The 23,941-nt window shown below is 40.3% G+C and overlaps 1 protein-coding gene across 3 annotated transcripts; it reads right to left on the bottom strand.

Moving 5' to 3' along the window:
- Nucleotides 1-1,734: 1,734 nt before the first annotated feature.
- On the bottom strand, nt 1,735-21,529 carry tbc1d5 (TBC1 domain family, member 5). 3 transcript variants are annotated; one of them, XM_006787622.3, is made up of 23 exons: nt 21,427-21,529; nt 15,734-15,786; nt 15,330-15,448; nt 14,592-14,649; nt 14,314-14,422; nt 14,002-14,091; nt 13,706-13,780; nt 13,454-13,521; nt 13,257-13,359; nt 12,844-12,932; nt 12,672-12,722; nt 12,523-12,592; nt 11,013-11,185; nt 10,780-10,922; nt 10,126-10,232; nt 7,316-7,401; nt 5,604-5,899; nt 5,341-5,397; nt 4,038-4,246; nt 3,815-3,914; nt 3,462-3,541; nt 3,101-3,358; nt 1,735-2,718 (listed from the first exon to the last, which is right to left on the bottom strand). In XM_006787622.3, the coding sequence occupies exons 3-23, from the start codon at nt 15,427-15,429 to the stop codon at nt 2,437-2,439; spliced, it is 2,604 nt and encodes an 867-aa protein (XP_006787685.1). In that variant the 5' UTR covers nt 15,430-15,448; nt 15,734-15,786; nt 21,427-21,529; the 3' UTR covers nt 1,735-2,436. The 3 variants fall into 3 exon arrangements, with proteins under 3 accessions (XP_006787685.1, XP_006787686.1, XP_087691004.1); XM_006787623.3 differs by lacking the exon at nt 21,427-21,529 and adding an exon at nt 21,215-21,338; XM_087834878.1 differs by lacking the exon at nt 5,341-5,397.
- Nucleotides 21,530-23,941: the final 2,412 nt, after the last annotated feature.

Here is a 23,941-nt window from a genome sequence, read left to right as displayed (position 1 = left end):
TGACCACTTTATTAGGTACACCTTGCAAGCAACTGCTTTAAATCTTACCGACAGATTTTGGTTCATTGATATCAGTTTCTGGAGATTTATTAGCTGAACATTCATTATGTGAATCTCCCATTACAATATATCCCAAAGGTGCTCTATTGGATTGAGATCTGCTGACTGGAGGCCATTTGAGTACATTAAAATCATTGTCATGCTCAAGAAACTAGTTTATGATTAGAGTTTTGTGACATGGCATGTTATCCTTCTGGAAGCATGCCGGAGGATGGCCACACTGTAGTCATAAAGGGATAGCTGTGTCAGCAACAATAGTCAGGTAATAGTCTGGGGTTTAAATGATGCTGAACTGGTACTAAAGGGCTCAAACTGTGCCAAGATCAGCCTCACCATTACATCATCACTGAACCATTGATAAGAAGTAGGATGAACCAATGCTTTCGTGTCACAGTAGAAATCATGGCATCAGACCAGCCAACATTTTTCCAATTTCCTACTCTGACTGGAGAACAGAAGTAGCTTCTCTTTCCTTTTCTAACAGCATAACAACAGTGGTATGGCCTTCTGCTGGTGTAGCCCATCTCCATCACAGTTCAACGTGTTGTGCATTTAAAAATTGCTGTGGTTGTAATAAATAGTCATTTGAGTTGTTGTTGATTTCGAAGCAGTCTGGCTATTCTCCTCTGACGGCTGGTATCAACAATTTTTCGCCCAAACTGCTGCTCACTGGATATTTTCCCCTTTTTCAGTGTAGAGATGGTTGTGCAGGAAAAATCCCAGCAGCTCAGCAGTTTTTGAAACACTCAGATCAGCTCAGCTGGCACAACAACCGTTCAAACTCAAATCACCTTTCTTGTCCACTCAGAGGCTTGGTTTGAACTCCAGCAGGTCATTTTGATTAATTTATGAGCCTAAATACATTGAGTTGTTGCTATGTGACTGGCTGATTACACATTTGCATTAACAAGCAGTTGTAAATGTGAACCTAGTAAGTGTTTGTACATATAAATGCACATTTTATTTGTATGAGATCCAGGTTTTTACTATCCTGGAAATAATCATCTCTCAGCTTCACTGAAATATAGGCTTACCCATGCTGCTGCTCTAAGTATGGATGGTTTTGCAGTTAAATATGTTATAAACATCCAAAACATCTGTAGCAGCTCCTTGCAACAATGCATAATATCTGGAGATGAAAACCATTATTTAACCAAAACCCCCGAATAGCTTTTAAATAAACCACAAAGACTGATATCTTCAAAGTACACAGCATACGTACACAAATACCATTAGCTACGAATCCATGGTTCAGTTGTTATACTCCTACTCCATTTACCCACACTTCCTGTCTGCTTTTTACCGCTGCTATCCAATCAGGACAATGTGTTAACTCAAAGTCTTGAGAGCAAGTAATCCAAAGAAGACACTAGAAGTTCAGCGTTTTAGCAAGAGCAATGTAGTTTTATTGGTCTAGAGTTAATTAGGCTGAATAGGCAGCTATAGAGGAACATTCTTTGTGTGCTGCTTTGCGTAATTTTGCCACAGAACATGAGAACAACTTACCTGTAACGTGAGCAAAGATAACCGACACTGAATTGTCCACATTGGAATCAATTTTAAAACAAAGGTAAAGGAGATTTATTCCATAATTTAATCATATACAACAGGGAAATTAAAGCACTAAAGGGTTAAAAACAAAACACAGTTTTCTTTAAAAGTGTTTTCTTAAAAAAAAAAAAAAAAAAAAAAAAAAAAGGATCACAGAGTTAGGTTTTGTTTGGCTGAGAAGAATAACGGTCAGAGGCACTGGTTATGAGTGGGGAGAAAGCTGCCCTCAACAAGTGACAGGACGACACCATCCTTCTTTCCTTCGAGTATCAGAGCAGAGAGCTTCCTCTTTAGAGGCATACACGCAGACAGAACACAGGCAGAGGTATGGCCAGAGCTCCACATTCACGAGGAACAACAGCACCACACTCTCAATCATTACAGTAAGAGAAAAGGAGTCCCCTCCTGAAGGTAAACTGCAGTTTGAGGTCCAACTCTTTAGAGTCATCTTGTAGTGACAGGGTAAGCAGTTCAATGGCGCCCTCTCTCTGTAGAGCAGGGAACTACAAATCATCATGAGTGACGGATGAGGTTAGATTGTACCCACTAAAAAGGCCCAGCATAATAAGGAGATGAGACAGCATACAGCATCAGCTCAGACAGGACTGAAGTGGCACAGATTAAAGAGAGTATCGGGCATTTGTGACACAAGTGTCACAGTCCATGTGTTCAATTTCTATGTTGAGAGCAGTTTCAGTGGCGCTCCACCATCGACCTAAAGTCCCCTCACCAATTCCAGGTCACTTTTCTCTGATCAAACCCCGCTGAATGGGATATGAGCCAGAACGGGTATAGGTGAAGGAATAGGGCGGTGATTTAACACGTTCACAGGTCGTTCGGGTTAACGATGGTAAAGTCAGAGTCCTTGCTGTGGGTGGAGCCTTCATCTGGACTGGAGGAACCTGAGGTGGTGCCTGCCATTAGGGGGTCTTGGAAAGTTCCAGCTGCACCCTCAGGCTCCATCCGCACCATGCCACGTCCCCGTCTGATTGGAGGAGTGCGCTCGGATGCAGCCCTTCCTCCAGTTTCGGCGTGCAGGTCTCCGTCCTGGGAAATAAGGATGTAATCGTCCCAGTTTTTGCCCTCCGAGCCCAGAGAAGACGCCACCTGCATGCAAAAATCTTTTTTAAAACTGCATAAATGCCTAAAGTGTGAGATCACGCTTGCCTTGGCCTAAAGCTGAGTGTTTTGAGATAAACTTGCTGTGCTCGGCGGTATCATTCAGAAATGGTATAATTCTTAGGAGAACAGATTTAGCATGACACACCATAATCCTGGAAAGATACAAAACTACTCTGAACACAGACTTGCAGACATGAAAGGGATTAGGATTTAAAATGAATGAATGAATCCTGGGATCAAAGGGTCAAACAGCAGAACAGACGACGAAACATAATCCTGTATGGAGTGAACGTTAAACTATATTTGATGCCAATACAGCTGGCAGAGGTACAGAGCAATAATTTACGCAGACAGGAAAAACGCTGACCTGTTGATCAAATGGTGTCATGGCCTGCTCCTCCTCCTTCTCGTCCATGCTCGCGCTCCCTTCCAGCTCGGAGTCCCTGCTCGGCCTGATGTTTGCCTGCTGTTGCTGGCCACTGTGGAGGCTGCTGGTGCTTAGAACAGTTTCACCTGCTGCTGCTGTGGACGTGTAGTGATCGTCAGCAATGGTGATTTCTTCATTCTCCTCAGCTTCCAGCTGGCTCTGGTTGAAGCGCAGCGCTCCCTTTAGGATGTCTTTAATCTGACAGGGAGAAGGAGGCCACAGAGATGAGTTAGTGAATATGATTATAAAAGGGACATCACAAAAATGAATACACACTTATAGCATCTGCTCACACAGTCACCTGTTTGAGTCCAGCCAGTGAGACCAGGACCTCATCCTCTTTCTCGAGGTGTTCTTGGAGAATCACTTCCTGGATTTTACCTAGAGGAACAATGAGTGGTCAATCGAAACAGCTGTTGCTTCACTATATTACAATTTGAAAACATAAACAGTATTATTATTGTCAGTAAATTTTTAGCAAAATTAGAAATTTGCAAATTTACAAATTTAAGTTAAAAATTTAAGACAAAATTTAAGTTTGTCTTAAATTTAAATTTAAGACAAAAATATAACCTGCAGCAGACGCTGACGCACGAGTGGAATTAGACTGAATGTTTTTTTTTAAGCCATGTAACCATGTGTTGCTGAACTTACAGATGTGTGTGTTCATCATCTTAGCACAGTATTTGCTCATGGCCTCCAGGTCGTTGATCTGGCCCTGCAGGAAAGAGACTTGGGCTTCCAGGTCTTCTTCCTGTTGATCCCACAAACACAAACAGAGAAAATTGGAAACTGAAGGAAACCCTACAAAGAAGGGATTATGGTTAAAGCTGTGAGAGAAAATTAAATGTGAGAAAGACAACTTAAAAAGACTTACCATCTCTTTCTTGCCCATAGTCTTGCTGTGGGAGCGCGAGCGAGTGATGTTAAAGAAGGACTCCTTCTTGGTGGCGGAGAGGGGAGGGGATGAAGTGCTGACATCACTCCCTCTGGATGGGGGAAGAGGCGGGGAGGCGGTGGATTGACCACGGCCACCGGAGAGGCTTTCTATGCTTGTAGAGGAGCTGACCGTCCTCGAGCTTTGGCCTAAGAAGCACAGACAGACATTTTGATTAGTAACACTAGGAAGTTGAAAACCTATGGACGTCACCTTATTTGAATTTACGGGAGAACAACCTGCACAGGAAATAAACATGAAAGAAACTATTGTTCCTTTAAACTCTATGAAGAACTCTATTTATGGAGGCCAAATCTCATAAATATCTGTAATTTAGAAAGATATTAAACAGCTAAGTGCAAGACAAGACTCTGAAATCTGGACGGTGAAGCTAGAATTGCAGATTTTTTCCCCAGTGCTGAATGAGATGTAGAAATTGTGAATTCATGTATTCACAATCAGAAAAGACATACATTGTGTTTTAAATGATAAATGATTTTTCCCCCAAGTGCATCTAGAAAATAAATAAATAAAAGTGTCTAGTAGTGCTAATGAGTCTGTCTGTTATATTTCCTTTCCTAGAGTTTTTAGCTTTCATGTCATCATCTGTTTTTAGATAATGCAAATCTGCAGCAGTGCGCCCCACCACAGAGCAAAGCAGGAGCTGATTGGAGAGGCGCAGCCCCTGCTGCTCAGAGAATGATGCTCATTAATGCAGCAATTAAATGCAAATGTAAGTAATCAATTAATAACAGACTTTTGCAGTTATTAATTGACTGCAAATCTGTTGGTCTATAATGAGTCATTAGATAAACCATTTCTTTGCATTTTTCTTTGTCACTGCAGACTAAACAGCAAGCTGGTACACACACACAGGACAAATAGGGGTTTACAGCTACAGTGATGCAACAACAGAAACTTGCTGACAGTTTTTTTTGTTTGGTTTTTTAAAGGACACAGTCTTAGCACTACTGATGAGAGATGTCGCAGCTCACTAGTGATGCCTATGCCAACATCTGCACTGATGCAGCGAGCTGTGATCTCCCTCTGGTGGTCACAGTTGAAAATCACATGCAGCACACACTCATGTCTGTTTATGGTAACATTTGGCACACCAACAGCAGGGACAGGTGAGCAAACGGCGTACAACATGCAGGATGCTTAGAAATGGGCTGGCAGTGATGAAAGCACGGACAAATAAGGGCGGGCATGTCACACAAGCAGTTGTCATGACAGCAGTTACCTTGTGTGTCACTGTGAGTCTGGGCTGAGACCTGAGACACTCCACCTGAAACTCCATCTAACAGACAGGAGAGTCAAAGCTGATGCTGCCATAACCACACAAACCAAAAGGCTGAACAAACTTCAACAACCAGTGTTAAAAAGGGTGTAAGGGTAATTCACCGGGTACATGATACACCAACTAGTAGATGGTAAGAAGGATGTGATGTCACATCTGTCCTGCCACAAATCTGGAACATTTCTGTTTTGACTACTTGTGCTCACCTTTGCTCAGGTGGACAGGCATGCTTTCAGACTTGAGCAGGCGATAGTGCTGAGTCTGGGCCTGGCCCTGGGTCTGCGTCGGAGCTGACGGATCTGCCAGCGGGTGTGGTAAGATGGGCGTAGGGGCCGAGGCCGGGGAGGTGGACGAGGAGGAGGAAGAGGAGGAGTGTACCTCGCTGTTGATTGGTGAAATAGACGCACCAGACATGGCTGGAGCAATGAGCTTCCTGCCGAAGTTGAGCAGACTGCTGGAGACCTTGTTGATGTTGAGTGGAGCAGCTTTTGTAGAGCCAGAGCTAGAAAGAAAAGGATATGAGACACTTCACCCGATCTTATCTTTACCAGAAAATTAAAAACTACTACTTTTAGCATTATTTAACAAATGTTCTACCTTCAAGGTATCCAGAGGTTTATATTTTATAAGATATAAAAATTAAACCCTGCTTCCAGAAATGTGGGATTAGCCTGAGAAGTCTCAAAGACAAAACAAATGCTATAAAATGGCTCAGGGAGAGGGTTTTTTTGGCGCTCAATTCTTGAATACAAAACAGTTATCCCAGAATTTAAAACTTGGATTACCCGACACAATAACATAAATTGACATCTGGTTCTTAATATTAACGTCTGCAGATCTTAACGTAGTTTTAGACCCTATAAAACTTTAATGCTCTGAGTGGAGGTCTGATCTCTAATAGCTCATCTGAGGTTTTTTTAATGACCGCATTCTTGTCTCATGCACACAAGGGAGCCTACAAACACTGCCTATTTTATATTACTTTTATACAATTTCACTGACCTAAAGAATGTGCTCATGTGAAAGAATATATGTCTGAATAGAAAGCAGGAAATAAAATGACTAATGGCGAGTAGAGTTACAAGGTAAGGTTATGCTTTAATAAAACATAAGGATCAGTGCAGGAGCGATTTTATTATTTTATACATATAGACACATTTTTAATGTGAATATATAAATAATGATAAATACTGAAAACTGTAGCCATGTTCGAGTCAAATGGACCCATCTGTCATTTACAGAGGCATCATACAGAGCCCAGAATAGAGGGAAGGGTAGTTTGAAACAGCAGTCTGAACCTTTGGCTCACTGGGATTACTTGCACACAACTAAACTAAAGCAATTTTTATCAACAGCCACTAATGTAACCCATATTGTATGTGATACAGTTGAGTCCATAATTTTCTGGACAAAGACAAAATCTTCATTTTCTTTGGTCTGAACTTCACCACAGGGCGATGCTCTCAGATAAAATTCAAATAAAAGCAGCATGACTGATCAGATGGCACTTTACAATGCAAATGGATAATGATCTAAAGAATACCAAGACAGTCACCTCATCACAACCTAATAACCTTTCAGTTATTAAATACAAAATTAAATGGAGACCCACAAACAAGCAGCGACTGAAGGAGACTGCAGTAAAAACCTGGCAGAGCATCTCAAGGGAGGAAACGCAGCATTTGGTGACGTGTTGGGTTACAAACTTCAGGCAGTCTTTGACTGCAAAGGAATTTTATGCAAGTATTAAAAACATTCCCTATATTTTAAAATATCTTAGTTTGTCCAATTAATTTTGAATTGGAAACATGCATTTTTGTCAAAAATGTATGTATGTATGCATGTATGTCCCATATGTTTATATCCATGTGTGTGCAATGTCAGGTCCATTCAAAGACAAGGCTGTGCCTTATTTTACCGTGTCTTGTTCATCAGGTCAGCTCCCTTTGTGTTGTAGTAATCCAGGTTCTGCTGGAAGTGGTAGTTCACAGGTCGCGGGTTGTTCTACAAAAACAATGACTTAAGCTTAAACTGTTATTGTTAACAACTTTAACAAGACAGATTCAAAACCTCTGCTGTGCACAACAAACAAGTAATCTCAGAGTAAAGAAGTCAACCGAAAATATGTGCACATGCATGACTACATAAATTAGTCAATATGTTTCTGAGTCAGTACTTATGAGCAACAAACCTCCACCATGCCCCTTCTTGCACTGTTATTAGGGATGAACCCTCCAGGTATAAATCTGATGTTGACCTGGTGTGACATGGCTGTTCACCTGGGGGTAACACTGTCATGTCAGATCAACACCTTCCTGAAATTTCATCTCAGGAGAGTGGTGAACAGAAGTTTGGTGGAGTTGTTCAGTATACAGGTCAATGAATTTGGACGAGGAACAAAAGATAATTTAGGTGAGGTGTTCGCTAAGGTCAAAGACTCTGTGCTGATTTAACTTGTTCACACAACAATGTCGAGCTTACATGCAAATAAAATGGGACGACTACAAACGTTCTGCATGGGAGAAGTAACAGCACAGCAGACCTCTGGTTAAGTGAGCAAAAATCAGAAAGACCGCAGGAGGAAAGAAACAAGCGTATGACAGGAAAAGTATGGTCAGGGCTGGAGAAATCCTGGCAAAAATGTATCAGGTCTTTTTCGGATTTCCAAACTAAACCAGAGTTTTGCACTTCACATAGTTTCACATTTACCAAGTGCACAAGTACTTCTGTTTTTACTTTAACTGTCTTGCAGTTGCATCATTGTGCCATTTTAGGATTTTCGTAATCAAACTCAGGACAGGAATTTTACATTGGAAGTTGTTTTTCCCCACTGCATTATCATCAAAGTTGAGCTCAGGTACATCCCATTTCCACTGATCATCTGCCAGATGTTTCTACAACTTCACTAGAGTCCACCTGTGGTAAATTCCGTTGATTGGACATAGTGTGGAAAGGTCCACATTTGTCTATATGAGGTCCCATAGTTGACAGTCCATTTCAGAGCACAAACCAAGCCATAAAGTCCAGGTCTGTAGACCTCAGAGACAGGATTGTATTGAGGCACAGATCTGGGGAAGAGTACAGTTTCTGCAGCAATGAAAGTCACAGTAAGCAGAGTGGCCTCCATTATGTAAATTGAAGAAGTTTGGAACCACAAGGTCTCTTCCTATAACTGGCCGCACTCCACTAGTCAAGCCTGTAACAGAGCGGCCATACAGAAGCCTCTCTTCAGTAAAAGGCACATGACAGCCCACCTGAAGTTGGCAAAAAACACCTGAAAGACTCTCAGACCATAAGAAACAAAAAGGTTCTCTGGCCTAATGAAACCAAGCTTGAACTCTTTGCCCTGAATGCCAAGAGTCATGTCTGGAAGAAACCAGGGACTGTTCATCAGCTGACCAATACTATCCCTACAATGAAGCACTGTGGTGGCAGCATCATGTTATTGGGATGTTTTTCAGGAGCTGGGAGGCTACTCAAGGTCAAGGAAAAGAGGAATGCAGTGATGTACAGAGACATCCTTGATGATAGCCGGCTCAAGAGCACTTTAGACCTCAGACTGGCAGGGGAAGGGGGGTCTCTTTCCTTTGTTAATGTTCCAGCCAGAACCTAGACTTGAACCGACTTAACATTCTGGAGAGATCTGAAAATGGCTGAGTACCAGTGCTCCCCACCATGACCTTGAGAGCTTCTGCAATGAAGAATGAGAGAAACTGTCCAAAAATAAACCACCATTCTAAAAATGACTTGAGCCTGTAATCGCTGGCAACTGTACTTCAGCAAAATATTAAGCAAAGGCTGTGACTGTTTATATACATGTTGTATGTTTGTTTTGAATAAATTTGCAAGAATTTGAAGCAAATGTTTTCCCCTTTGCCATTAGAGGATATTGTGTTTAGGACATTGAGGTGAAAAATGAATTTAATCCATTTTAAATAAGGTTGTAAACATGACAAAATGTGGAACAAGTGAAGTGCTGTTGCAAAGACCATCAAACATGCACTGCTGAGCTGAACATTAACTAACCCAACCATAAACTGATATGCAAGGGTTGCTAGTTTAAGATTAATGTGTTTTATTTGTACATGAAACATACAAACATGAACACAGAGGCCTATTTGTTACACACAAAGATTAAAATGCACTTATATTTGTGCTACGACTACTTGTCATTAACTGCAGTGACCGCTTCATTGACTACACCTGCGTTTCCTGTATTTACTGTAAGTGCCCCGACATTAAAATGTAACCTCTCAAGCATGAGAAACTAAAATACTTGCTGCCAATTTTAACTTTACTTTTTACACCCAAGCGCTTTCTGAGAGTACAACAACACCACAAAAAGTTTTTTGGTCCTTGCTAAAAGTGTGTTGCTCTAGGATTTTAGCCCACTGTGCATATGAGTCTTTCACTTCTGCAAAACTTCTACTTCCTCTGTAATGGGGAGAAAAGGCAACTTGTTTTGAGTGAGGCATCGCCTTTACAGTAAGTACTTGATAAAAGCTGCTAGAAGAGAGCTTGTTTAACTGTAAGTTTGTTCTGATTTTGATCATGAGTCTCTTTCTCTCTTCCCCATTTTAACATGTGACCAGTTAGACAGTGAAAGAGACATGAGCACATAATACACATCAGCACTTTTATAGAGACTTACATCACCAATTGTCAATTCTATCAGCAAAACCAACATGTATTATTTTTCTAGTTAATTACGCTGGTATAATAACTTACTTTGGGATCTCGAAGGAACAGAGCCTTTTGCAGCAGAGAGTTGATGTCTCCTATTGGGGGGTAGTGCATTAGGAGGCCCAGGCATGTCTGGAAGTTGCTAGCAATTACTAAAAAAAGAAAAACAGATTTAAGAAGAATCTTAAAATAAAAAAATAAAAAAATCTGGTAACAGCTTGTGCTTTGCTTTAATCAAGTGTGAATCTCCAAGAGTGTTTCAAGCTGTAGTCTCACTTCCTTAGTGTTTTCTATTTGACTTATTTGTCACAGACTAGACTGTGCATTCCAAGAAAAACAAAGCTAAACAAAAAGAGTCCACAAAATATAAGAATAAAAAAAAAAAGAAGCTGCAGACTTATTTTCATATATTAAAAAAAAAAAAGTGCGAATGGACAAGCTTCATTAACTGCAGACTGAAATTACATTGTGTTATATTATCTTGGCTCATTGGCATAACAGTAGCACTTATACAAGCAGAACTGCGGTCTATGCTATGTATATGAAAAGATCAATTGTAGTCCAAAGCAATACAACTCTGTCTAACTAAATGAGCCGGAGTAAATCACAGTCTTCCACTTATGTATGTCTTACGAAATTACATGCTACAAAGACAACACATGGCATTATTGAATTATTTAAGTAATAAATGGTGCATACGAGCATCTCGGATATAGAGCAGCATGGCCACAAAGATGTAGTCCACAAGGTCCAGAGTGATACAATCAGCAAAAAGAGCATCCCACACCACCAGCAGGTCCTGAAGAGGAAATTCCCGGCCAAACAGCAGACGAACCCACCGGCTAAAGACAGAAAAAAAGCTTTACTGCATTTGTGTCCAGCAGTGGATCAGGAAAAAAAAAGTCAGACTGCCCAAAGATGTAAATACTGACATCCCGTAGATCTGCGGGGCGATCTCCAGCCGATTGAGATGCATGTGCAGCTCGATATCGTGCTTCTTCACCAGCTGGTCCTGGATGCGGTTGACTTTGGTTACTATGGCAACAGATGGCCCTGCATCCTGGGGTCGAGCGAATGGGATGGTGGTCAGCATTTCTTCTTTACCCTGGGGAAGCAGATTGTTTCATCACAACTGAAATATCTTCATGCAAACATAAATGAGGAACATCAGCAATGAGGAGCTGCAGTGTCCTTTTGGGAGGATATGCTATTCTGAGTTTTGTTAAGTATACTTGCTTTACTTTATTTAATTCAATAAGGTGGAGTTTAATTATTAGATCTTTTGATTCATATTGACAGGATAGGAGGATATCTGGTGACTGGAGGGCATTTGAGTACAGTGAAGTCATTGTCATGGCCATGACATCAGTTTGAGATGGGCTGAGGTCACATGATGTCTTATGCTGCTGGAAGCAGTCGTCAGAAGATCGGCACATTGTGCCCATACTGAGGTAGGCTGTGGACTTTAAGTGATGCTCGCAATGACAGTGGCCCATAGGCAACAACAAAAAAACAAAAAACAAATTCCCCACAAAAATTCCCCAAACTAAACTGTTCTTAGATGGTAGGATTAGATTCATGTTTGCAAGTTGTTTACACTAACTTGAAAGAGCATACCATCTGAATGTTGCAGCATAAATTGAGACTTGTCGAACCAGGCTACAGTTCCCCTCCCATCAGCTCAAAGCAGTCTGGCCATTCTCTTCTGATGTCTGATGTCAACAAGAAATTACTGCCCAGAGAAATGCTGCTCATTGGGTATTTTCTCTTTTTCAGACTATTCTCTGTAAACTCTAGAGATGGGCATGTGGGAAAATCCCAGCAGAGCAGCCATTTCTGAAACACAGACCAGCCCATTTGGCTGTCACTGAAATCCCCTTTCTTCCTCATTCTGATTCTCCGTTTGAAATTCAGCAGATCGATTTGACAATGTCTGCAAACCTAATTGCTGCCATGTCATTGAGTGATTAGATATATGTGACTATATAAAGTCTTATATTGCAAATTTGTCTCTAAGAGTTTTGAAGAGCCTCTACAGTCTGCTTAATTTGGAGTGGAAAAAGATAAAAAGGTAATACAAAAGTTCACAAAACATGAAGTGTTTTAAGTAACAATTTGACTGACAGTCAGTGATAATCATGGTTTCTGTTTGTTCCTGCACTTGTGCCACAAATCGTTTGGGTACATCAAACAGATCCAGCTGCTCGTCTGCATTTCTGACAACGAAGCCTCTCGTCCTATGTTCACTATAGTAATAAAAATGCAATTGCTGCTACCATGGTAACCACCTGAGTGGTCAAATTAACCAGGACTGAGCTCTTCAACATTGTAATTGAGCGTTAATATAATGTCATGTCTTCATGACAGTGCAATCAGCTGGTATTGTGTTACAATCCACAATCAATTTCAGTGTCAAAAGTAGTTTTTCAAATTAGAACCGACCTTCCTCACTTCCCTTTCAAAGCTGGAGAACCACGGCTCTGCTGTCTCCATTAGCTGCGAGAACATGGCACTACAGAGAGAGGCAAAGATAAATGTAGTGAGATTTAAACATTTCTTATTCTGAACCCTTTTGATCGGCTGATACTCACTAGGCATCGTGCTCGAGGTACACTGGGTCTAACAGACACTTCATCTCCTCACTGAAAAAAAAAAGTGAGAATCTTTCAATTTAATCTTTGGACAAATAAATACAAAAATATGTTGTCATCAGAGAAGCAGGTCTGAAGGTGTTAATGGCTTTTCAGTGAAATGCAAACTGACCTGGGACTGGCCGTCTCACTGGCATGCTGAAAGGCTTGATGGTCACAGTGCAGCACAAACACTATGGGAGCCAGCAACTCGTGCATCCCCTACAGACAGAAAAGCAGACAGAGGCAGAGAGAATGTAAGATGCATAAAGGCAGAAGGGAGAGGAAACAAATACAGTTCATTTGTGGTCAGTCTTTCTTTAATAGTGATGCACGAGGTTTCTAATCCGTCATGACAGGTTTAATTTAGATATTGTTAGCCACTGCTCAGCCACGTGTCACTTCCAGTTTGTAAAAAAGATGCTACGCTGGCCATCTATTCACAGGCTGGCACCTGTTACAGACACTTGTAATGCTTAGGTTACAAAGGCATTTTGTTCTGTGTGAGCTTGTTGAACAAACACACGGGACGATGTTGAATGTTACCTGTTTGTACAGTAACTGCTCATTTTCTCTGGCATAACAGAAGAGAATATCAGTCAGCTTGGTCCTCACATCTTCATCCTGGAAGTATCGGATCTCAGGGAATCTAATCCAAATACAAAAAGCATGGATTTTTTTTCCTGCCATGTTAATAACAGAAAACAAAAAATAAATAAGCAAATAGTAACAGAGATACTTACGTTCTCAACACATCCTGCTTGACCATTCCCTTTAGCTCTTTATCCTGGAAGAACTTATTCCACAAACTCTGGATGTGACAGAAAAAAAATTACATTCAGAAAATCAAGGGAAGAGATTGTTGTCATTACAATGACAATATGTGTGAATCTATATGTTAAAAACCAATATGTCACTGACAGTATCAATAATTATTAGAAGGTCACAAAGTGTCAAAGTGTCACATGTCACAAACATTTGTGGAGAAAACTCACCCCCTCATCCTGGGACAGTGGGTTGTTCACCACAAGGTCCTGCTGGCCTGCGGCCTTGCGGGGGTTGGTAATGTGCTGTGACAGAAAAAAAACAAAAACAAAAAACAATAATGCACAACAATTAGTTACAACCTTTGATGATTTGATAAGTGATCAGTTTTTTCCTCATGGGCTGCATATTGTGCTCCGTGTTTCAGGATATAAGCAGCTATAAATTCTACATATGAATGAGCAGTGAGGTTAATGGAGAACATTTATATCTTAGAAAAACACTGGCCACAGATGGGTGCTCTCACCATCTCCTTGATCTTCTCATACTGGGCCCGGAGCTCCTTCGTCTTGTTTATCCACTGCTCTTTATCCTCTGGAAGAACCTCCAGGTACAGCTATAGACATGCAATGCACATATCAGTCCATGCAACAGTTCATCTTTGAGAAATCACTAACATGCAGAAAAATCAGCCCTTTCAGAACTACGCCGAGGCTGTTATATCCACTGAGGAAAAAAAGTCTGTAAGCCACCAGAACTTCCCTTTTCTGTGGCAGGGAATTTGCCAAAGCCCCCTTAATCAAACTCGATAGGACCGCTTGATCCAACTGGCAGTTACCTTCCAGCACACACTCCGAAAGCGGCTGCTCCTCAGCAGTCCATTGATGCCTGCCTGCCGGATCCTGGCCAGGTAATTACTGTTGAGAAACAAGTCGTCCCATTCTTTCCTGCATTGGGGAGGGGGTGGTGGAGGCAAAGCATGAGGGGATTTACCAGCTTCAACTCAACTTGGGCAACTTGTGTCATCAAGCAGTAAACAAACAAGATAAGAAGCTAAGAGAAGTGGGCCACGAGTTCATGATACCACCATGAAGGGATATTAATGGAATAACTCACCTATATGAGAGAAAGGTCGAATGAGACTCCGAAGTGCTGCTGTCAAGAGATCCTCCTACTGAGAACAGACACAGCCACAAGGGGGAGATGTAAACAACAAGTGCTAGGGCGTCAAAGCAGAAATCAATTTGTATTTATTTATATATATTTTTTAGATGAGGCAATGAGAGAGCAACAAAAATGCATACTTAGACAATTTTACTGCATCACAATAACCCATCAGTTATTCTTTTACAAGGCACGCAGTAGAGCAAAAGGGGGAGCAGAGAAGGTGATTAAAGGAAGTAAAGTAACATACTCGGTTTCTTCTTTATTGGCCGTAATAAGTCTAATTTGGCCTGCAGGTGAACATGCATTCAAGTTGGAGAGCTGTCTATCAGCATTAGTTACAGGAGTGGATCGCTCCACAGGGACGCTCAGTATGAATATTCATCAGTTCCACAACATGCCAGCCACCAAGGTTTTCTTTCAGTCACACGTTAACATAAAAAACACACTCAGCCTGGGGGGTGTCGCAAGCCACATCTGTGACTCACACTTCAGTCAGCTCAAAATTTTCTTTTTAATCATCTCCAGAATGAACCTAAACTTATCATCTCCATTGTTATGAGCCTGTTAGTCCCAAAAAGACTGCAGCATTGGTATATTATGATGTGGGTCTTGGTCCAAGGAAGGGGAAATGATTACAGGTGTTATCTATAACAAAGGTTTGGAAGTCTTAACTGAAAGTTGACATACTGTTTTCATTCTTGTTGAAACTCTGGAGCGCGTCAAAACCTGTCTCCTGATGATCTTCACTCTGGAGTGGATGGCGGGTCTCAAAATTGGGATGCTGCATGACTGCGACACAGCTGGACCTGGAGAATGAGGTAGCAGGTAAAAGCAAAAAAAGAGAAAGATATGAACAAGAAAGATAACTGAACACGATCTCCCAAAAAGTCCTGGTGTTAAAGCACAAACTAAACTTATTTCTTTTATCAGGGACACAGAGCTTCAGTTTCACCTTCAGAACCTGTCCTGACTTTGCCAACTTTTCATGAACATTGTAGCCTCTGACCTCTTTTTATATAACAGTGCTGGCAAATCAGTCCACCGCAATCAGCAAACTTTCTCCAAGCACACCATTTGATCTCGGTACTTACTGTCACAGCTTTGTGTTTCTCGTCAGTTGAGACTCAGAAGGAAAGGATCGTTTCTGCAAGTAGAGGGAGAAGGACTGATAATAAAGGGGAAATGAAGGACAAAGCTGCTAAAGGGCCAAAAATGACTCAGTGAAATATAATACAGTAGAGCAGAAGTAGGCAGCATAGGAAGAAAATTAAAAGACGTTGATAAAAGAAATGCTTTGTAGAAATACCCAGCACTAAAGACCTAGACTAAAGTGACTGCAGATGCATTTCATAGCGATGAATAAATCCAACAATTTATTTCTCAAAAAGTATTTTCATGAAGAAGCGACTTGATCAAAATTAGCTTTTTTGAGTTTGATACTGATTTTTAGCAAGTAAAACTACTGAAATATGCTTTATATAGTAATTTAATGTAGTATGTCAGGAAAAAGTCAATGTTTCAAACAATGCTTAAAAAAAGAAAATAAAAAATAGCAGAGTTGTATTTTTAATTTTTTTTTCCTACAGTGTGGCAATCGCACAAAGGGCTACGGCATAGTCTCCCTTCAAATGTATTATTTTCAACTTAACATAAAATAAAACACTGACATTGATTACAGTCAGTGAAGAATAGCTGAAATTAACAAGAAGCACTTGAGCTGCCTGATGTTCCACGGTGCTCTTTGTGATACATTGAACATAACTGGTGAAGCTAATGAGGTCATTAAGTAGGCAAATTAATGCATTAATTACTGATGTTTAATGTGAAGAAACTTGTCTTCGCGTGGCTCACGGACAGCAGTGTTTCTGAAACAAAAATCAGCTCTGGCGAGCGGTCAGGACGGGACTTCCGGGGAGCGATCCAAATGCAGGAGGAATGTTGGACGTGGTGCTGAGATTCACAAAGAGACAACCTTCAAGGCGATGATGGATATGACTCTAATTTTAATAGGCACCGTGCCTTCCTCTTTGATCACACCACAAATTAATCTCTGTGTGATAATAATGTAATACTGTTTTTCTCTGTTTTGACTGTAAATTAAGCTTCGTATTAACGACCAAACACATAATACAAAGAAAACAATTTGAAGAAGTTAGGAGAAGGTTTTCCTTTGTTTTTTTCCCCCCCAATGTTCATTTTTCACATACAAATACATTAATTGATTCATCTTAAAAAGAGAGGATGAATAGAAAAACTTCCCAATGATTTAATGCCATACTGAGTGGTTTACCAGAACAGAAAGATGGATTCATTAAAAATAAATAAATAAATTCCAAGAAAACACAAACAAAAGAACCCCACTATTAATATCCCGACCAGGTAAACCGTGAGCCAAGTACTCGCTGCCAACTTCTGAGAGAAGTTTACTTTTTCTGTGAGACATCACAATCTAGGTTAACCAATCCTGCCTTCGTTCTTTATCCGGCTTGGGATTATTCCATGTTTATGAATATGTTTAGCCTAATGCGCAGGCCTACAGAATAGCACGTGCCCACGAAGCATTGTGTTTTCTTTCGATTTAATAATTGTGGAAATAACACAACAAAGGCATCTCTTAAACCAATTAACCATGTGAATGAAACACTGCTTGATAAATTAGCTACACATGCCATCAAAATAGAAATTATTTTATATGCATAATGTATGTGGCTGTTTTCACGGGGAACATCTGTTCTACTCAAAGACTAATGCTCTCCTTAAATCTGTGTGCTCCCCCCCCCCTCCCTGCTCTCCTAAAAAGGACATTATCCTATCAAATAATCGGCACCAGTCCACAACTATGGGAAAAAACAAACCCCCCTCCAGAAGAATGGTGTGAATAGGTGTTTCCAATAATAGCATCTTCTGCTTTCAAAGATTGGCATGAAAGATTTAAAGTCTCCTGAGTGAATACAAATACAAGCGGTAGTCATCTTGCATAGAATATTAATTCATATGATCACTGTGACCAAAATTACTCATGCAAAGTACTTTGAAAATTCTTTTCCCTACAGTCTTGTAGTCACATTCTCCGCTTTGTCTCTTCTTTCCAAAAGTAAAAAGTGACTCTAAACTTTAGAGATCACTCATCCCTACTTGTTCTTTGCATAGGCATATCTTATGTGCGTGTCTCCGCAAGCCTTTCCGAGCGAGTGAAAGATGACGCGGGTGTTCGTCTTGAGGCCTCGCCGTGTTAGCACAGCCTTGCCTGAAGCGACTCTTCTCTTAGCCTTCTGCTGCTTTCATTACTTTTTCCCGGAGTCGAACGTAAAATGACATCCCAACTTTACTACATAATAATCAAGGCAAATTAGCTTCTGCATAATTTAATCCACGGCACCTGGAGACACCTCAATAATTCAAAGCACGAATCTTTCATGAAATAATCAAATCAATACATAATGAAATGCATAAATAAATCAACAGGCAAATAACAGCGAGTCCATCTGTTCGGAGGTAGAAGATCACTTACTGGGAATCGCTAACAAAAGCTTGCAAAGCTAAACTCAAACTGTAGCGGTGACATCATCCTGTGTTAGTTTTGCAGATTTTTTAGGATTTGGCTTCTTTAAGTTCTTACCCAAGATGGGATTTCAAAGGAGCTATACTGATGCCCGGGACTGTGGGAAGCACACTGAAATGATTTCAAAATTAAGCATACAGCCTCACTCTAAACCTCAATCCTTAATAGTCTTCCACAACGCGTGAAACATAACAGTTCACTTTTCATTTCCCATCACACACATTCAGTCTGAAAGTGAGCTTAAAAACCACAGACTAACACTTCCCATTTGATCTAAGCCAAGAAGCATCATATTTTAAATAGAGCCCACAGTATGCTCAATTATAGGTTCATGTTTTTATCTTTGGGGTCTGCTAGAACAGATTTCCACATCTTGGCATGTTTTCATACCATACTGTACACTTCTGCAGAACCTCCTTTTACCAGCTGTGTGAAATGCCTCATTTTAGATGGTCTCTTTACTACCGCCCTCCAGGGAAAGCCTGTCTGCTCTGATAGTTGGGCAACAGCAAAGCAACTGTTCTATGAAGCACATGGGTTGTCTTTCAGAGAGCTGTGAAGTGTTAATGAATCCCCAGAGTTAAACATGTTTAAATTAAAATTAGAACCAGAACAATGAGTGATTCCCGAGTTTGCGTTTCAGTGACGGACAATTAAAAAGACACACGTAACTTCTGAAGGGCCTTCAACCTGCATTCAAACTTCAGACCACCAGATGGCGATATCTGTGGTCGCAAAAACACTTTTGGTGCTGTAGAAATCTATGGGAAAACGGCTCAAACTTGATAACAGCCAAACAACGAAGAGCAAATTACTGCAAAAGAGACAATCTACTGACCACAACCAACCAACCCGGTGATGACATGTTCTGTACGGGCATGGCTCTAAATAGGTTTTAAAAACTTTAAGCGCTTATTTCTTAAATGCAGCTTTGCAGACAGTGTTACATCTATGTCAGTTTTTGAGAGCACGGCTCCTCGGTGTTACACATGAAGTGTTTCATGTAAATTTAAAAAAGAAAAAGAAAAAAAACAGTGAGAGGGAAAACCGTAATCTCAAGAACCCAGAAGTTGATCGATGACCTCATGGTACGCTTTTATATCATCTATGGTTGCAGCATCCAAGCTGCTTTTTTTTTGTTTGTTTTTTGCTTTAATTTAAAAAAGGTTTACACGATTTCTGGTTGTCCCTATAAGACACAAGATCAAAGCTAGCAATGTTATCAGAGACATATTACCCTAACACCTTAAACAGATTGCCAGTTTATTGATCTTAGTTAATTGACTTAATAACTATGTTAACTAGTTAACCAAATTAATTAGGTTAATTTATGGGGGAAGAAGCCAGAGTATCTGGAAACAACCCACAGAGAGATGGGGAGAACATGAAAACTCTATAAAGGCCAAGGCCAGATGGGGTGGATTCAAACCCAGGAGCTTGGTGCTGTGTGGCAACTTCAAGATGTAAAGCTGTAAAGCTGACTCTGCAGACTGATGTCTAAAAAATATATATATATATATATATATATATATATATATATATATATATATATATATATATATATATATATATATATATATATATATATATATATATATATATATATATATATATATATATATATATAAATAGTTCCAAGTTCACCAGGCTAAACAAGCTGGAAAGTAAACCCAGATTAGTCAGTTGTATTAAACGTTTTGCTGAAGTGCCTGCAGTATTTCCATTTGAAGACATCTGACTGAACTGCAACTACAGTTCTGCTCTCCGCTCGGGGATATGCTTTTTATCATTTTGCATTCAAATTCAGATGTTTTTTTTAAGTACTAATAAACAGTAACAGCTGATCCACAAGAGTCTCAGCAGTTTCATGTGGGGGGAAACTGCTTTTACAGGATGAATATTCAAAGAGGATCCAGCAAACAGTGCTAATAGGAACTGTCACTGGCAGCTTCAGTCAAGACGGCTGATTGTAGTTTAGCAACTGTGAAACACCCCAGCTAAACAAACTCACATGCCTCTACTTCAGCACACAGTGAGAGCTCAAGAGCCTTTATGGTCACATGCTCTGCAAGAGACTGAGAACATGCCTGAAACCTTAGCTTACCAAAATTCCAAGAACTTGTTGGGTCCTGAAAGATTTAATTACCAAAGATAAAATCTGACAGACATCTGTCTGTACTGAAATGGACAACTCGTTAGTAACATGGGGGAAGAGGACATCCACAAAGAGTCGCAAGGTAAATTTAAAAATGGGCATTTCTAAAGTGCCTTTTGGCTGATAAAAGCAATTCAGATAAAACTAAGGGGACATCTCGCCTGGACTACTCAGTGACATTTACATGTAACCTCATATAAAAGATCACAAGTTAAACAAAAAAAATAAAAACAACAACAACAACAACAACAACAACAGCTAGGAAGCATTGCACTAAAGGGAACGAAACTCTGAATTCACAGAAACACTCAAGTCAGCAAGTACTGAACATTTCCTCCAATATTATTAGCAGGCGTTGTGTTCCCGGGTCTCGCTCCTTTCTAGCCCTGGGTCTCCCTTTCCAGTCCAAAAGGCCTTTCTGCAGTCCACAGTATCCTACAGAAAGATTCCCACACGGACATTTGTACTGAACTTCATCTTGGCAGTGTGGAGAAGTATGTGTGAAACCACACGAAACTACACGGGCAGGTGGTGTTAGCTGTTACCAAACCTCTGCACTGCCCTGAACTCGTCACTGAATCTTTCACCCATAGTTAGTCCTCCACTTAGCAAACCCACGATTAGCTGTTTTCCGCACATTTTTTTTTGACATCGTAACTTACATCAATGACAAGGTATGTCCAAATTGAAGCAAAACGTACACAAGGTCCGTCTGGGATGCAGCACGAATGGAGGCTGCCAGGAAGATTATCGAAGCAGAGGGGGCTTAAAAAAAGCAAAATAACACGCCAAACAGCAGCTAAGCTAGCTTGTGTCGTCCGTCGGCTAGCAAAGCTAAATATGAACTAAACTTACTCTGGCAGCTGAAGCTCTTCATGTTGATTGAATACGAGTTGAAACGACAGGAAGCAGGAAGGCTAATATGACATTAGCCTAGCGAGCCAACTCGGGGCCCTGTTATTACTTCCAACACACACACAGCTTCTGCTTTAAACGAGACAAAGTTGCGTCGCACGCTCAGGAACTAGCACCAAAAAGCAATGCGTTAGCAGTTTTTATTCACGTACCTGTTCGGATCACGCAGGAAGCCTCATTCTGCTCACTGGGGCTCCGCTGATTTGTAAACAGTAGCGTGTCAGGCTCACTGGCTGAAGACCAGCTGACTGGTCACGTGACCCCCGGTTTGTGACGTTACTGACTGCCTGCAGGTAGCTGGTTGTTCTAGATTTGTCCAAAAGCTAAGCCTTACTTGCTTGTTAAATGCAAAGTAAGGGGGTCAATATATTTCAGCAAAATTGTGCAATACTGTTTAATAATTATTCATTAATAACAAGGCTTTGTGGCATTACTTGTATAAGTTCTTTGTAATATATAGTGAAGTTATGCGTTCATTTCATTTGTGAAGATCTCTAGAAGATAGCAGACAGCAGGCTGCAAAGACAAGGACCCAAACAATTGGCTGCTGGAAGAGGATAAGCAACAACCAGTAAGTTTTAAAAAACAAACAAAGAAACAAAAAATAACCTGACTAAGCTAAGGTTGAACTTTTTATTACTATAACCAGTCTATGAAGAATAAATGCCCAGTAAATGATACCTCTTAGAATTTGATAACGCTTTAACAACTTCTGATTGAGTTCCAGTAATCTTCATAGTTCTGAATGAAACATGCGAGATATGAAGTTATTCATATTTCCACCAATAGGAATATCCATAGATGAGTTATGAGAGAGGACTGAGTCTCACAGATTGCACACTTACATGTCACAGATTGTACTTCTTCCCACAGTTCTGCACAGTCTTCCCACAAGGCAGGATTGCAAAAAACAAAACAACAACAAAAAAAGACAAAGAACTGAGACTACTCCAGCTACTTTAGATTGCAAAGATAAATAGACAGAGGAGATTGCAAATTCAGTTACCGATTTATCAGCACAAAAATTATGCCTTTCAGTTCACTTATCTGCATCAGCTAAAACATAATGCTTTGTAAAAGAAAAATATGGGTGGTAAGGCTGTAAAAAAAAAAAGAATAATGATCTTAATCTGTAATGGCAACACAGAATGTTGAGGTGGATCACACCACCAAGGAGAAATAAAAAAACATCATTGAATGAGGAAGAACACCGAAGGGGCTACACAACGTGATGGTTAATTAAAACAGTTTTATGTAGACTTAATTACAGCAATTTCTGAGGTCAAACAAGTCAAGTTTATCCGTGGAGTGCTTTTAACAAACCGCTTTATCACAAAATGCTTCCAATATACAAAACACAAGATGCACAAAAATATAATTAAATCAAAGCAGCGAGATGGTCACAATGGGGAAAAGCGGAAATCCACCTGGTATGTACAGGTGGAGCCGTTAAGTAACATTGCTGATTCAAATGTGTGCACTGGTGGTGGTGCTGTGTTTGTGCATTGATGGGGGGTTAACACAAAGCAGGAATAATGACCATTATCGCTATTACCATCATCATCACAGGCATGGCATTTCAAGAGCACCATTATCATCATTATTATAGCTAATATTACTGATGATGAGGCCTCTTTGTTGGCCCTGACTAAGGTATTGTCATGGAAACAGATGACAGAAAAGAGCATAGCTTTATTGAATTACACTATGATGCTATTCTGACCAAATGGGGCTTGAATGCTGCGCTGTCTGAGTGGGGTATAGAAGCATCAATGTGAGAAGTCCTGAGGAGCGACAGATGAAAGTCAGGAGCAGAGAGCGGGAGACAGAAACACAGATGAAAATAGCTCTTCGTGCAGATCAAATAAAAGAGGAGCAAAAAGACACAGAAGACAGAAAACTCCAGCAGTACTGAGGGTCATGTGATTGCAGGGAGTCATAGATCCACTGGTACAGAGTGAACTGGTGATCAGCACAGAGGAATATTGTCTGATGGCTGGAAACAATGACACCGATTCACCAGCACAGGGACAGTCATACGAGAGAAAATCATTAGTACTAATAACAATAATACAGACAATGGGCATAACAAGGGCCGATTGATTCAGTCTTTAACAGATCTGTTACAACAGGCTTAACATGGTCACCTGATGAATGAGCTTAATCTTTTTATGTATTTATTTTTGCTTCTCTTACTTGATTCGTAGTGTCTTTTAAAGTATTTCATCCTTTCTTCATATCCAGCTCTTCACATTGCTAACATCCCAATGCGGTATTTTAGTAAGTGCAAATGTAATCTAGAGGCAATATGCTACTTAAGATGAATGCAACCCTCTTTTTTATTGTCAGAAAGCAGTAATAGCACGGTGGCCTTCCAGCTATCTTAGCCTCTGCAGATTTTATCACATGGGGGCCATAAACCTGGGAAATATGATGTGCCACTTTCTGTTTTACTTTTAATATATCTGATGAAAAGAGCTTGCCAGAGACGATTCTAGATTAACTATTTCCTGCCATTATCAAAAGATAAATCTTGCCTAAATCTTTATTATTGTCCCTTAAATTTTGTGAAAATGCTTTTCTACTGAAAGATGTCAAGGCTGAAACAGATTAAAGCAACAAAAAATATACTTGTGATATGTGGAGCTCCAAAAGTGACAAAATGAA

The sequence above is a fragment of the Neolamprologus brichardi genome, chromosome 22 (genome assembly GCF_056152115.1).
Source record: "Neolamprologus brichardi isolate AB-2024 chromosome 22, ASM5615211v1, whole genome shotgun sequence".
Taxonomy (NCBI): Eukaryota; Metazoa; Chordata; class Actinopteri; order Cichliformes; family Cichlidae; genus Neolamprologus; species Neolamprologus brichardi.
This window is presented reverse-complemented; position numbering and strand designations above follow the sequence as displayed.

What these genes read in the sequence shown, in the direction of transcription:
- tbc1d5 (XM_006787622.3), bottom strand. Translation starts at nt 15,429, where the DNA reads ATGCAGCATCCCAATTTTGAGACCCGCCATCCACTCCAGAGTGAAGAT. An exon ending in TCGACCTTTCTCTCATATAG is followed by an intron (nt 14,423 to 14,591) that starts GTGAGTTATTCC and finishes TCCCCAATGCAG; the next exon opens with GAAAGAATGGGACGACTTGT. An exon ending in CTATGGGCAAGAAAGAGATG is followed by an intron (nt 3,915 to 4,037) that starts GTAAGTCTTTTT and finishes TGGGATCAACAG; the next exon opens with GAAGAAGACCTGGAAGCCCA.